The sequence below is a fragment of the Moschus berezovskii genome, chromosome 17 (assembly GCF_049115385.1).
Source record: "Moschus berezovskii isolate FMDL1 chromosome 17, NW_MosBer_1.0, whole genome shotgun sequence".
NCBI classification, from domain to species: Eukaryota; Metazoa; Chordata; class Mammalia; order Artiodactyla; family Moschidae; genus Moschus; species Moschus berezovskii.
In genome coordinates, this window is record NC_142476.1 from 73,752,980 (window position 1) to 73,768,463 (window position 15,484).

The 15,484-nt window shown below is 42.5% G+C and overlaps 1 protein-coding gene across 1 annotated transcript in view; it reads left to right on the forward strand.

Annotated features, from left to right (window-relative positions):
• Window positions 1–15,484, forward strand: part of USH2A (usherin) — a 969,245-nt gene that overhangs the window by 927,889 nt on the left and 25,872 nt on the right. The window contains exons 67-69 of the mRNA XM_055419911.2: window positions 2,721–2,897; window positions 4,453–4,536; window positions 7,848–8,092. Of these exons, the coding sequence (XP_055275886.2) occupies window positions 2,721–2,897; window positions 4,453–4,536; window positions 7,848–8,092 (506 nt within the window). The remainder of the gene's footprint in view (window positions 1–2,720; window positions 2,898–4,452; window positions 4,537–7,847; window positions 8,093–15,484) is intronic.

The window sequence follows — 15,484 nt, forward strand, 5'->3', positions numbered from 1 at the left end:
GAGACATTACTTTGCCAACAAAGGTCTGTCTAGCCAAGGCTATGGTTTTTCCAGTGGTCATGTATGGATGTGAGAGTTGGACTATAAAGAAAGCTGAGCGCCGAAGAATTGATGCTTTTGAACTGTGGTGTTGGAGAAGACTCTTGAGAGTCCCTTGGACTGCAAGGAGACCCAACCAGTCTATCCTAAAGGAGATCAGTCCTGGGTGTTCATTGGAAGGACTGATGTTGAAGCTGAAACTCCAATACTTTGGCCACCTGATGCGAAGAGCTGACTCATTTGAAAAGACCCTGATGCTCAGAAAGATTGAGGGCAGGAGGAGAAGGGGATGACAGAGGATGAGATGGTTGGATGGCATCACCGACTCAATGGACATGGGTTTGGGTGAATTCCGGGAATTGGTGATGGACAGGGAGGCCTGGCATGCTGTGATTCATGGGGTCGCAAAGAGTCAGACACGACTTAGCGACTGAACTGAACTGAACTGAATCACATGTACACTCAGTAAAGTGCTGGAGAAGCATTAGCAGTATATTCTGCCCTCTCTTCCTAAATTACACCTTCAGTGTAAAAGCAAGGGTGAGGTACAAATGTCTAACAACTGGCCTCCTTGAGAAAATAATGTGATGACTTGAAGTGCTTGCCAATTTCCACAGTGTAAACACTCCCACTTGACTGATTTTAAGTTGCCAACATGACAGCACCGAACACAGAGTTGGGAAGAGATCGTGTACTGTTATATATTTCCACCCCCCAGAGACAGTAGATTTAAACAGCCTGAAGACCAGAAATATTAAAATGCAAAGTTTTAATATTTATTACCTTTGTTTTAATATATTTAGGTTTACATGATTTAATTTTTAATAGTGACTGGGTTCAATAACCAACTCACAAAACTCCTGAATATTTAACAGTCAGGATGAAGCAAATCAGAACTGGAGTGCCCCCATAAAGTGAACTGGTAAATCATGCTTCTTTAAATAAATGCATATTGATTACAACAAAATAACTTAGCCTTTGAAGTTAAGCAAGCCTGGGTGAAGATCTTTGGTCCCCGACCAGCTGTTGACCTTTGCAAGTTATTTAATCTCTCTGAAACTTAGTCCCTTCCCCTGAAAAATTAGGAGCTAATTCTTACAAGATTGTTTTAAGGAGTAACCGAAAAAAAGTACATCAAGTACTCTATTGTATGTGCATTGTACTACTTTATTGACATAGTAGTTATCATTTTCTCAATCTCCAAATCCATTATCCCTGATTATTTTGATAGTTTGAGCACTCTTTTTTTTCTTCAGGAAGATCTCCACATCCTACAAGGCAAATAAAGCCCCTGTCTTTCTATTTCAAGCCGTCTCTTTTATCTATACTGTTACAATGTAGGGGAGAAGTGGAAATCTACAGAAATTAAATGAAAGAGTGAAACCACAACAAACACAGTAGTTTGTTTCATTGTGATATTAGGCACAATTTGTGTTAAAATAGTGTTGAAAAATAACTTGATACTTCTTGTTTCAGTATTTGCAGGAACATTTTCCTGTTTATGTAAGCATTTTCCTCTCATCTTATTTTGAAAGATAAGAACCAAATTTGTCTTCCTAGTTAAATCTATGATCACAATAGCATAATGATTCCTTATTTTGTTATATTTTCCCACATCAGCAACACATGGCTCTGATTTTAAAAGAAAAAAGGATACCCAATTTATTTCTTCCACTCACTTTTTTCCTAAAAGCCAATTTCATATATAGCTGGATCTTAGTGTTGTTACAAATGTATTGATTATTTTGGAGCAAATGAGATCTCATGAAATAAATCTCTTCTGACTTGACAAGATGATATGGTATCCCTTCATTTGTTGCTACCAAAATGATTCATTTAAAAGATGAGCCTCCGTTAAGGCTTGTGCTTCCTTTATTTTAGTAAGGAGCTGAAAAATGAAAAGGGAGCATTCCTGCTAAATGCACACAAAGTCACTTCTCTATCTGATATAATACTTATGAGACCTGCGCTTGATTATATACTAATGTACTGTGCTATTGATTGATTAGTCAGGGCAATGAATTATTATTCTCGAATTGCTACTTGCAAGGCTTTTTAACTATCTTAGAAAACAAACTAACGGTTCAAGAAAAAGCTTTAAAAATAAATGGGTGCCAAAAGAACATAATTCACCATCTAAGCAGTTTGGTTGGGAGAAAAAATATATATATTAACTTCATCTAGTCCTTGGGGCTTTGTAGCAATAAATATTGATTTGATATGAAAAATAGCTATCCGCTGGAGTTAATAGTGTTAAGGATACTTTACCTGTTAAAAGAAGGAAAATGTAACAAAATGTGAGCTCTGGGGCTATGCTGATGAGCAGAACCATTGTATGTTAATAGTTGTATTGCATAAAACACCATTCTTCATTGATCTTGTTTTTTTTGGAAAGCAGGTGCAACATTGCTGAGAAAGCATTTCACACATGTTCCAGTGATTTCCTTTTCACCCCCACAATGCCAGGTTTTTCCTTTAAGCTATAAGGTAAATAGGAAGGGTTCTAGCAAGGGCAAAATTTTAAATGTGTGCTCATATTTAAAAATGAAAAGCATGCACACACACACACACACCCCACACATACCCCCCACTATTTTTAGAACTTAGAACCTACTCTCAGCTCTTGTTAGAACTTAGCACCTTCTGCCAGCTGTTTTCAGAACTGACATCCCTCTCCACAGTACCACAGTACCGTGCCCCGTTCTCAGTGGAGAGCAATCTGTCCGTGGTGTGCGTGAACTGGAGCAACTCCTTCCTGCTGAACGGGCGGCTGAAGGAGTTCGTCCTGACCGACGCAGGTCAGCGCCTCTACAGTGGCCTCGACACCACCCTCTACATCCCGAGGACCGCGGACAAAAGTGAGTCTCCTGCCCCTCTTTCTCAGTGCGTAAGGAGCTGGGTTTCCCAGCTTTCCAAGATACTCGATCTGAAAAGGTGACCTGCAGACGATCAGCATTAACACTTAACTGGGTTAAGTGACCACGTATGGAAAAATGACTGGCCTGTGTTGACCTGCCTAGTGCCCTGCGTTTGTGATGCAGTCCTCGGAGCACTGCTTCCGCTGACCTGAGGGTCCCCAGGAACAAAACAGGAGGGCAGGTTGTGTGTGCCAGAGAAATAGCACTCACTAGCCACGCTGTTGTTCAGTTGCTAAGTCATGTCCAACTCTGGGACACCATGGACTGCAGCACGCCAGGCTTCCCTGACCCTCACTACCTCCCAGAGTTTGCTCAAACTCACATCTTCTTGAATCACTGATGGCATGAACAACGCCTGAAATAATACACTTTTAGGGACTCTGGAGTTTTTCTTGAGGCACCCCCAGCACAGTTAGGCCATGACCATCTCCAGATATTAAGGACCCTGAATAAGGGCTTTTCTTAACCAGCCTCCATATCTGTTCTTGAAATAACAACCCTCTTCCCTCTAACACCGAATTCCTTCACCTTATTTAATTACATGTGCTGCTTCTGTTTGCCATGTTTTTAACTTGAAATGAGAAAATGCTTTACAAGATACTATTTTCTGAGGATCACCATGGCCATAGGACCAATAGATGAGAGGTCATTTTGAACAATCTGGGTTTATACAATGAATTAAGTAGTGGTGGGGTTTTTTTTGTTTGTTTGGTTTTTAGTTTCCTTGAAAATATGTACTATTTATTTTGACTAAAAGAGGCAGGTAAACAATGAGCTCCAGTATTGCATTTAGAGCACTTGAAACTAATCAATAACATTTTTACAACAATCCAGCTACACATTTTCATGGTCACAGTTCTTGGTCACCTGGGCAGGTTGTTGTGATGCGGAGATGGCCTGTGTTTGGGAGATTCATGTTCTACCCCTGGCCAGGCCTTTAACCATCTGTCTGACCTTACAAGACTCACTTCCCATGGGATCCTCAGTACTGTAAGAAGTATTTAGGCCATTTGATTTCCAGGATCCCTTTTGAGCTCTCCTGCTTAGTAAGATACTCTGGGTCACCTAGTGAAGGAACACCTGTGAGTTTTAAAGAAACAGGTTCAGATCATATGCAGAACAAGATACACTGTATGTATTGGGTTGGCCCAGAAGTTTGTTTGGGTTTTTCCATAACAGCTTATGGAAAAAGCCAAATGAACTTCTGAACCAACCCAATATTATTCCTTTACTCCTCTGATAATTCTTTTCCTTTGCTAGATAACCTCTGAACTTTAGTTCTGTTACTTATATATATGCTATTACTACACTAATAATAGCTGGTTTTCTTGATAGTTTTTAGCTTTGAAATTAAAGTTTACATAGTAGATAAAACCTCAAAACTTGCTGTGGAATCCTGTTTTTAGACTGTTTCATGTTCTAATACGTTGCCTTTCTGAAACTGTGCCCACTATTTGTTGATGTTGAATAACTAAGTCATCCACCTCTTGTTTAGCTTTCTTTTTCCAGGTCATCTGCACTACAGAAGAAGGAAGTGCTAAGACGCCTTTGATCCAATATGATACCTCCACTGGATTTGGTAAATGTTTAACTCAAGTTATATTTAGTGTAGCAGTTACTCATTTTCCTAAAGAAACATGCATGTTTATTTGTACATACTTATTTGTTTATGCATATATGTCTGTGTGTGTATATATATATATATATATATATATAAGTACATACACATCTTAGCATAGACTATATGGAAGAAATTGTGTTAAGTGTTGTAAGAATTTGTTTTTAAAGCCTCATGAAACTTACATTAGGCAAGGGGTTAGGGTATGCTCTTAAAATGCCAAATCATTGAATTGTAGATGCAAAGAGAGATGACAAAACTTCTCTCCTAATCACAAATTCTGTCAATAAAGAGCCCTATGAATTTGTTTACCAAAAAAAGTGAATTTATAGAGGAAGTCAGAGGAAAGAGAAAATAACACCAATTTCTGTTGATCATAACAATAATATTCCAGTTTCAGAGACTAAAATGATGAATTTGAGAAATTTCTGTCTTGTATCCTCTGCAAAAGATTATGATTCACTGTTAATACCAAGTAATTTAGTTGAAGTGGTGAAATTGCAATTTTTATGGAGCAGCTTTTAAATTGAGTTTTCCCCATAATCTTTGCATCTAACATAAAATAATTTACAGTTTCAAAGGGCAAGTTAGAGAAATGCCAAATCTTTTCCATTAAAGTAGAATTGAGACTACTACCCTATTTTAAATTCCAGTAAGTAATGTTCTATCTACTTTGAATGCTTATTTAGTTTGTTTTTTAAAAAAATCCAAAAATTCTGAAACACAGATGTACATACATACGGTTATTAAAGATAACTTTAATCTATAAAAATAATGAAGTACTATTCTGTTCCCAGATATTACATGTCTGGATGCCATGTAAAATCTCTTTTAACACCTAACGCATAGTGTATTTCATCTTACAAAATACCAGCTGTGGGACAGAGCAGACCTCATTCGGTCTTCTTTTAGGAACCCCAATGTTTCCACAAGTGTAAAGATTAAGACCTGAGGGACATGGGGACTTATCCAAGAATTCCCCCAGCAAGCTCATTCAGTTCAGTTGCTCAGTCATGTCTGACTCTTTGAGACCCCATGAATCACAGCACGCCAGGCCTCCCTGTCCATCACCAACTCCTGGAGTTCACTCAAACTCATGTCCATCGAGTCGGTGATGCCATCCAGCCACCTCATTCTCTGTCGTCCCCTTCTCCTCCTGCCCCCAATCCCTCCCAGCATCAGTGAGTCAACTCATCGCATGAGGTGGCCAAAGTATTGGAGTTTCAGCTTCAGCATCAGTCCTTCTAGTGAATATCCAGGGTTGATCTCCTTTAGGATTGACTGGTTTGATCTCCTTGCAGTCCAAGGGACTCTCAAGAGTCTTCTCCAACACCACAGATCAAAAGCATCAATTCTTTGGCACTCGGCCTTCTCTGTGGTCTAACTCTCACATCCATACATTATTACTGGAAAATCCATAGCTTGGACTATACAGATATTTGTTGGCAAAGTTATATCTCTGCTTTTTAATATGCTGTCTAGGTTTGTCATTGATTTTCTTCCAAGGAGCAAGTGTCTTTTAATTTCATGGCTTCAGTCACCATCTGCAGTAATTTTGGAGCCCAGGAAAATAAAGTCTGTCACTGTTTCTATTTTTCCCCCATCTACTTGCCATGAAGAGATGGGACTGGATGCCATGATCTTTGTTTCTTGAATATTGAGTTTTAAGCCAGCTTTTTCATTCTCTTCTTTCACTTTCATCAAGAGGCTCTTTAGTCTCTCTTCACTTTCTGCCATTAGGGTGGCGTCATCTGCATATTTGAGGTTATTGATATTCTTCCGGCAATCTTGATTCCAACTTGAGCTTCATCCGGCCCAGCATTTCACATAATGTACTCTGCATGTAAGTTAAATAAGCAGAGTGACAATACACAGCCTTGACAGTTTGTGCCATAAGCCTTAGCTTTAGAAAAGCAGCTCCCTGGCTCTCTGCTTTATGCCAGTCTAATGGCAGCTGCCATAGATACTGAGGCCTCTAAGCTGGCCCTAGCAGGGAGCTAGGCTTCAGATGATCTCTAGACTCTCTCCTGCTCAGGTTAGTAGGCTGATGGCAGGATTCCACCACCTTACCCTGCCCCGTAGTGGACCCGGAAGCCTTTCCTACCTGCCTGGACCATTCCAGTTCTCCCAGGGCATTTGAATGATGACTTGCAGAGCTCTTGCTGCTTAACTGAGGGGCCAGAGCACAGGAAGTAAAGAAACTATATGTTAATGAGTGAAGGCTATTAACAACCCAACAGAAAATGGGATCTGCTGTCTCAGTGTCTGGTTTGCACAGAACTTCACGGGAACAGGGCAGTTACAGGAAGTGAGGGAACCCTGGATTCACACAGCTATGTGTGTTGTGTGATGAGGTGTCTGTAGCAATATTTGTCTTGGTTCCAGCCCCTCACGTGAGCCCAGAAAGGACTTTGCTCCCAGGGTACATACTTGTGACTTAGGCTTTCCCCATGGTTACTTTGCATGCATGCAGATGTGCTCAGTTCAGTTCAGTCGCTCAGTTGTGTCCAACTCTTTGCGACCCCATGAATCACAGCACACCAGGCCTCCCTGTCCATCACCAACTCCTGGAGTTCACTCAAACTCATGTCCATTGAGTCGGTGATGCCATCCAGCTATCTCACTCTTGTCGTCCCCGTCTCCTCCCACCCCCAATCCCTCCCAGCATCAGACTCTTTTCCAGTGAGTCAACTCGTTGCATGAGGTGGCCAAAGTATTGGAGTTTCAGCTTCAGCATCAGTCCTTCCAATGAACACCCAGGATTGATCTCCTTTAGAATGGACTGGTTGGATCTCCTTGCAGTCCAAGGGACTCTCAAGAGTCTTCTCCAGCACCACAGTTCAAAAGCATCAATTCTTCAGCTATCAGCTTTCTTCACAGTCCAACTCTCACATCCATACATGACCACGGGAAAAACCATAGCCTTGACTAGATGGACCTTGGTTGGCAAAGTTGTGTCCAATTATTTGCAGCCCCACAGAAGGTTACTTTGATAACCCTCTTGAAAATCTCCTCGTCCTGCCTCCAACTATTTCCAGGGAGTGTGCCAAGGCAGCTGCCATTTCCTACCTGAGAAGTGTCAGCAGGGTCTCCTGAGGATTGTCAGGATCTCCTTACACCCCGCCGACTCACTGTACCATTTCCCCAGCCTGAGCACAAGTGTGCCCAAACACTACAAATTCCTGTCTAGTTTATTATCAAACGACAGAGCAAGAAGTCACAAATTTGCCTTTTGAAATAACGTTTCCCTTTTCTGTCCTTGGGTTTTGCAGGCCTGGTGCTGACAACTCCTGGTGAAAAGACAGGATCAGGAAGCAAAAGCACGGAGTTCTACAGCGAGTTGTGGTTCATAGTGTTAATGGCAGTGCTGGGCTTGATTTTGTTGGCCATTTTCCTGTTCCTGATACTACAGAGAAAAATCCACAAAGAACCATATGTCAGAGAGAGGCCTCCCCTAGTGCCTCTTCCAAAACGAATGTCTCCACTGAATGTCTACCCACCCGGAGAAACCCATATGGTATGTTCCTAAAGGCAGCCTCACTTCTCTCCCAATGGACTAGAATATTTGTTTTTATTTAGAAGGAAAGATTTTCAAAACCATAGTAACAAGGGACTAGATGACAGTTCAGTCTGGCTAAATGTGGGGCCAAGGGAGGCTAACCCTTGAATAGCATTCTCAGCTTTGGCTGCTCGTTAGATATATTTTATTTATTTATTTGGCTGTGCTGGGTCTTAGTTGTCACACTCAGAATCTTCCATCTTCGTTAAGGCATGTGGGATCTTTAGTGGCAGCCTATGGGATCTAGTTCCCCAACCAGGGATCGAACCTGGGCCCCCTGCATTGGGAATATGAAGTCTTAGCCATTGGACCACCAAGGAAGTCCCTTGGTTGCATAATAGAATCACCTGATGCTAGAGACAGAATCTTGGTGTGTCCTCACCCCCAAAATTAACATGTTGAAACCCTAGTCCCAAATGTGATGGTATCTGGGGGGAAGGGCTTTGAGAGGCAATTAGGTCGTGAGGGTGCAACTTCATGACTGGGATTAACGATCTTCTAAAAGAGACCCCAGGGAGTTCCCCTGTCCCTTCCACCATATGGGGACCAGGAAGTATGCCCCCATCACACATTCAATCTGTTGGCACCTTGATACTGGACTTCCCGACCTGCAGAGTTTAAGAAATAAATTAGTATTGTCTCTAGGCCACCCAGTCCATAGTGTTCTGTTATAGCAGCAGGCTAAGACATCTGGGAAACTGAAAAATACCAATGCCTGGACCTTATCCCAGAAATTCTGATTCCATTGGCCTTGGATGGGACTTGGGGATTGGTATTCCTTTTCTAACTCCAAAAGTGATTCTAATGTGCCCTGGGTGTGAGTATGTCTGCTCTGTAGTTATGTCAGTGCATGGCAGAGGAGAGTTGTATGTTGAAATCAGCTGGAGAATTTATAGGTTATGTTACTGTGCAACTTGGAAGATTAGAGATAAAAGGGAAGATCGGGAGGGATTTAAGTGCTAGCAGTGCTGGGTCTGTCCTTGCCCATAATGCCCTGCACCAGGGCGGATGGATGGCTCTTTGTGACTCCAGACCACCCACTGCCAAGACAGAGGTTGGGCAAAGATTAAGGAGCTAAAGGTAACACAGAGGGTGACCCGGGGCATTGCCCCACAGAGCACTAATTGAAGGCGTAAAGGAGAATGATCCCCACGTTGCACTCTGGAGTGGGGCTGTGTTTGCCTGGGCCAGGAAAGGCTCTAATTTCTAATCTCCCCCAGGCACCAGTCTGCTCTACAAACTGTGTGCCAAAACCCATCTGCCTCATGGGACATCCCCCAGTTTGCTCTAGACTCTGTGTGAGCTAGTGGCCACCGTGTGTAGCTGAAATTCTGATCACCAATTCCGGTGTATAGGGGAGGTTTTCCACACCAGAACAAAATTCTCTGACACCAGCGGGGTGTCTTCCAGTTCAATTCAATTCTGTCGCTATCTACCCAGAAATAGCCTCAGATCCCACCAGAGTCTCAGTCCTACGAGACAAGTCCAGGTTGTGACTACTGGCTACAGATTGGAGGTTCCAATGACCCACTCCTTCAGTTTTTAAATTTGTTAACGAATTTAACAAATGGTAACAAATTTTCAATTCATTGTCATTTTCAAGATCACAAAGCATGAGTTTAGTCCAGCTAGTTTAAGTGCAGGTTTCACTTCTACAGTCAGCCCTACATATCTACAAGTTCCACACTGACACCCACACAGGGCTGACCGTAAGATCTGAGCTTTCTTGGATTTTGGTACCCGTGGAGGGGGCGGTTCCTGGAGCCAATTCCCCTTGGATATGGAGGAACAATTGTATCTACTGGCTTGCAGATTCTTTCATTCTCTGAAATACTAAAAAATAATGCAGTGTCACTTTGGACTAAGCAGTTAGTTTCTACTGAGTGGTTTAAATTGCAGAACTCTTTATGTTATGAAAATGCATCTCCAGATAGTATTAATGTGTGGCTATGATTATGGTGTCCTTGGAGAAACACGAAGAATTTGTTTTTATTTTAATTTTATTAAAATATAGTTGATTTGTAATGCTGATTTTGCTGAAGGACAGAGAGATTCAGTTATACATATATATATATATACATTTTCATATTTTTTTCCATTGTGCATTATCAAAGGATATTGAGCTTAATTCCCCTGCTGTACAGTAGGACCTAGTTTATCCACTCTATATACAATAGTTTGCATCTACTAATCCCAAACTCCCAGTCCTTACCACCTCCATATCGCTGCCCCTTGGCAACCACAAGTCTGTTCTCTATGCCCTTAAGTCTCTTTCCGTTTCACAGATAGATTCATTCGTGACATAGTTTAGATTCCATCATAGGTATTATCATATAGCACTTGTCTCTGACTTTGGCTTACTTCACTTAGTATGATAATCTCTAGGTCCTTCCATGTTACTACAGATGGCATTATTTCATTCTTTTTTATGGCTGAGTAAATATTCCACTGTGTAAAACAACACATGTTCTTTAACCATGCATCTGTTGATAGACATTTAAGTTGTTTCCATATCTTGGGTATCAATAGTGCTGCTATGAACATTGTGGCTGATGTATCTTTTCAAACTGGAGTTTTGTCTGGACATATGCCCAGGAGTAGGATCACTGGATCATTGGACAACTATAATTTTAGTTTTTTGAGGAACCTCCATATTGTTTTCCATAGTGGCTGTACCAATTTAGATTCCTACCATGTGTATAGAAGAGTTCCCTTCTCTGCCAGCATTTATTGTTTGTGACTTTGTTTCTTCTGGCCATTCTGATGAATGTGAGGCGGTATCTCATTGCAGTTTTGATTTGCATTCATCAAATAATTAGCAGTATTGAGCATCTTTTCATGTGTTTATTGGCCACCTGTGTGTCTTCTTTGGAGAAATGTCTATTTAGGTCTTTGGCTCATTTTTTAAATGGGCTGTTGGTTTTTCTTTATTGAGTTATATGAACCATTTATATATTCTGGAAATTAAGTTCTTATTGGGCTTACATATTTGCAAATATTTTTTCCCAGTCTATAAGTTGCCTTTTCATTTGGTTTATGGTTTCCTTTGCTCTGCAAAAGTGTATAAGTTTGATTCAGTTCAGTTCAGTTCAGTCGCTCAGTCGTGTCCGACTCTCTGCGACCCCATGAATCACAGCACGCCAGGCCTCCCTGTCCATCACCAACTCCCGGAGTTCACCCAAACTCATGTCCACAGAGTCGGTGATGCCATCCAGCCATCTCATTCTCTGTCGTCCCCTTCTCCAGGCCCCATTTAATGATTTTTGGCTTTTATTTCTATTGCCTTGGGAGACTGACCTAAGAAAACATTAGTACGATTTATGTCAGAGAATGTTTGGTCTGTGTTCCCTTCTAAGAGTTTGATGGTGTTGTGTCTTGTATTTAAGACTTTAAGCCATTTTGAGTATATTTTTGTGCATGGTATGAGGCTGTGTTCTATTTTAACTGACATGTGTGTAGTTGTCCAGCTTTCCCAACACCACTGTTGAAGAGACTCTCCTTCCCCATTGTATTTTCTTGTCTCCTTTGTTAATTGACCATACGTGTGTGTATTTATTTCTGGGCTCAGTATTCAGTTCCATCAATCCACGTCTTTTTGTGCCAATCCCATATTGGTTTGATTACTGTATTTTTGTAACAATGTCCCACAACCCACTCTTTGGGTTCAAACAATTTGCTAGGACAACTCACAAAACCCAGAGAAACATTTTACTTACTGGATCACTAGTTTCTTGTAAAAGGATATATGTCAGTAACAACTGATGGAAGAGACCCTGCAGAGGGCAAGGTCTAGGGGAAGGACCCCGGGCACCCATGCCCCAAATGCACCACTCTCCCAAAATCTCCATGTGCACAACAACCCAGAAGCCATCTGGACCCCATTTGGGGGCAGGGGTGGTGGTTGTGGACGCTTCGTTATGTAGGCATGATTGATTGTTATTGGCCATTGGTGATTGATCAACCCCCATTCCTTCTCTCCTCTCTGGAGAGCAGAGGGTGAGACTGAAAATTCTGACCCTTTGATCAAGGGGTTGGTTTCCCTGGCATTCAGCCCCCAAATTAAGTGCAACCAAAAGTCACTTCATTAACATAACAAAAGACACATTTGTCATGCTAATTAATTAGAAAATTCTAAGTATTTGAGAAGCCCTGTGCCAGAATCCAGACAAAGATCAAATATGTATTTTTCATTCCAAGATTTCATCCTAATCTCAAAGAAGCACAATGCCAACAAATGTTTAAACTACCACACAGTTGTACTCATTTCACATGCTAGCAAGATAATGCTCAAAATCCTTCAAACTAGGCTTCAACAGTATGTGAACTGAGAACTTCCAAATGTACAAGCTGGATTTAGAAAAGGCAGAGGGACCAAAGTTCAAATTGCCAACATCTGCTGGATCATAGAAAAAGCAAGAGAATTCCAGAAAGACATCTGCTTCACTGACTACACTAAAGCCTTTGACTGTGTGGATCACAATAAACTGTGGAAAATGTCTTCAAGAGATGAGAACACCAGACCACCTTACCTACCTCCTGAGAAATCTGTATGCAAGTCAAGAAGCAACAATTAGAACCAGACATGGAACAAAAGACTGGTTCCAAATTGAGAAAGGAGTACATCAAGGCTGTATATTGTCTCCCTGCTCATTTAACTTCTATGCAGAGAACATCATGTGAAATGCTGGGCTGGATGAATCACAAGCTGGAATCAAGATTGTTGGGAGAAATATCAGCAACCTCAGATATGAAGATGATACAACCCTAATGGCAGAAAGTGAAGAGGAACTAAAGAGCTTCTTGTTTAAGGTGAAAGAGGAGAGTGAAAAAGCTGGCTTAAAACTCAACATTCAAGAAACGAAGATCATGGCATCCAGTCCCATCACTTCATGGCAAATAGATGGGGGAAAATGGAAACAGTGGCAGATTTTATTTTATTGAGCTCCAGAGTTACTGTGGACAGTGACTGCAGCCATGAAATAAAAAGACACTTTCTTCTTGGGAGAAAAGCTATGACAAACCTAGACAGTATATTAAAAAGCAGAGACATTACTTTGCCAAAAAAGGTTTGTATAGTCCATGCTATGTTTTTTCCAGTAGTCATGTATGGATGTGAGAGTTGGAGCATAAAGAAGGCTGAGCACCAAGAACTGATGCCTTTGAACTGTGGTGCTGGAGAAGACTCTTGAGAGTCCCTTGGACTGCGAGGAGATCCCACCAGTCAATCCTAAAGGAAATCAGTCCTGGGTGTTCATTGGAGACTGACACTGAATCTGAAGCTCCAATACTTCGGCCACCTGATGCAAAGAGCCAACTCATTGGAAAAGACCTTGGTGCTGGGAAAGATTGAGGGCAGGAAGAGAAGAGGGCAACAGAGGATAAGATGTTTGAATGGAATCACCGACTCAGTGGACATGAGTTTTATTAAGCCCTGGGAGATAATGAAGAACAGGGAAGCCTGGCATGTTGCAGTTCATGGGGTCACAAAGAGCTGCACAAGACTTAGCGACTGAACAACAAATAATTTGAGAAGTCCTGTGCCAGAACCCAGACAAAGATCAAGTATGTATTTCTCATTATAAATCAGTTATCACAGCATCAGAAACCTGGTCAAAGTGCTCAAGTTTTAAGACTTCATAACATAGAAATGAAGGAATGATAGCACTGCCCACCTTCCAGACCTGTTCACTTTTCAAGGACAGAGCAATGAGCAGACATCAAAGTCCCAAGGAAGTGAGATCACAGTCAAGTAGCAGAAGCCTTGAGGGCACAAGAGAGCCACAGTCTCTCAGAGACCCGTGGACTGCGGCTGGTGAAGGAAGCAGCCGGGAGACAGTGACTGAGTGGTGGGAAAGCAGGACAGATGCTCTCTATCCCCTGGCCCTTGGCTCCCTCGACAACCAGGTCCCCTCTCCTGGCTCCTCCTCCAAGCCTCCTTCCTCCTGAGCATCTGCGTCCTCATGTGCGCCAGCTGCTGAATGTATGGCTGCTGAGTGGTCAGTTCAAGTCCGGGGCCACATGCTTCTGTTCAGGGGAGAGTCCTGAGGAGACTCCCCTTGAGGGGCTGACACTGCAGAGTTTTCACTTGTTGGACAGTGACGTTCTCTGCACTGACTGAGAGGAGCCAGGAAGGCTGGAAAGGTCTGTTTAGCTGACCTGGGAGATGACTTAAATCACCCCTGGGACCCATCGAGTGTGTGAGAAGGTGGACGGGGTGGTTGCTCAGGTACATCTCTATGACACGACATGAGTTACAGGAGACAAACCCACAGGCCAGTAGCATCCAGAACTGGGTTCAGGGATCATTTCTGTCCCTCAACCCATCCCTCCAGACAGGCCCCTCTGCCTGGTAGCCTCTCCTGAGGAGGAATCTAGTTTTCTTCTTGGGTTGAGTTAGTGATCAAGAAGCACGCAGGTCATTTTTTTGGGCAAGTTAATCGGGATGGTTCCTTTGCATGGGGTTTTCCTGAGTCTTGTTAAGCATGATTTTGTCCCAGTGAGGCTCCTAAATATTGGTATCAGCGTTACCTGGGAGGCAGTCCTGAGTTTCTGAGGGAGAAACTGGAGAATCTGCCATTTTCAGCAGCCTCGGGAGGTTTGAGCTCAGTGAAGTTTGAAAACAGCCCTCAATGAATGAAAAGATGATTTAGTTGCTGTGAGCTGTGTATACAGTCCCATAGCCAGTAGAACCCACGCAGGGAGGTGACTGTGCGATTCCATTTATGTGAGGTATTTACATAGTCAAAGTCAGGGAAGCAAAGCCCAGAGTGGTATGGCCAGGGGTTGGGGGGGGGGCAATTGCTATGATCAGGTGGAAAGTTTCAGTGATGAATGATGCAGTTCTAGAACTCCGCTCTACCACATGCTCCTACAAAGAGCAATACACTGTTATTGAGAGGTTAGATCTCTTACTTTAATGCAATCAAATTTAAAAATAAAACAGGTGAGACTACTGATGAGTCTGACAAGACCCAGGCCAAGCTACGCATGGGGCCAGACATAGGCTTCAGCTGGGAGAAGCTGACAAATTCAAACCCCTCCTCCTCTGCTCTCGAGAACACGTGGGTCCAGCAGAGCACCACCCCTGGCCTCTCCCACAATCTGCTTCTGCTGAGGGTCCTAGATGGAGTGAGGAAGGGAAGGAGTAGGAGGCCGGGGCCATGGGCCCAGAGAAGTGGCTTGTAGTAGGCAGGGAGGGTGCTATTTCCAGGTTCTGGAGGGTTCTCAGAAGTGACATCTGGGGTATACCAGAGTGCCGGCAACATCTGCCCAAACCCACTGAATCACAGTTTAATTGTATCCAGTGGACAAAAGATCCTTGCAAGCCTGCTATTCTCAAACCTTATTGAA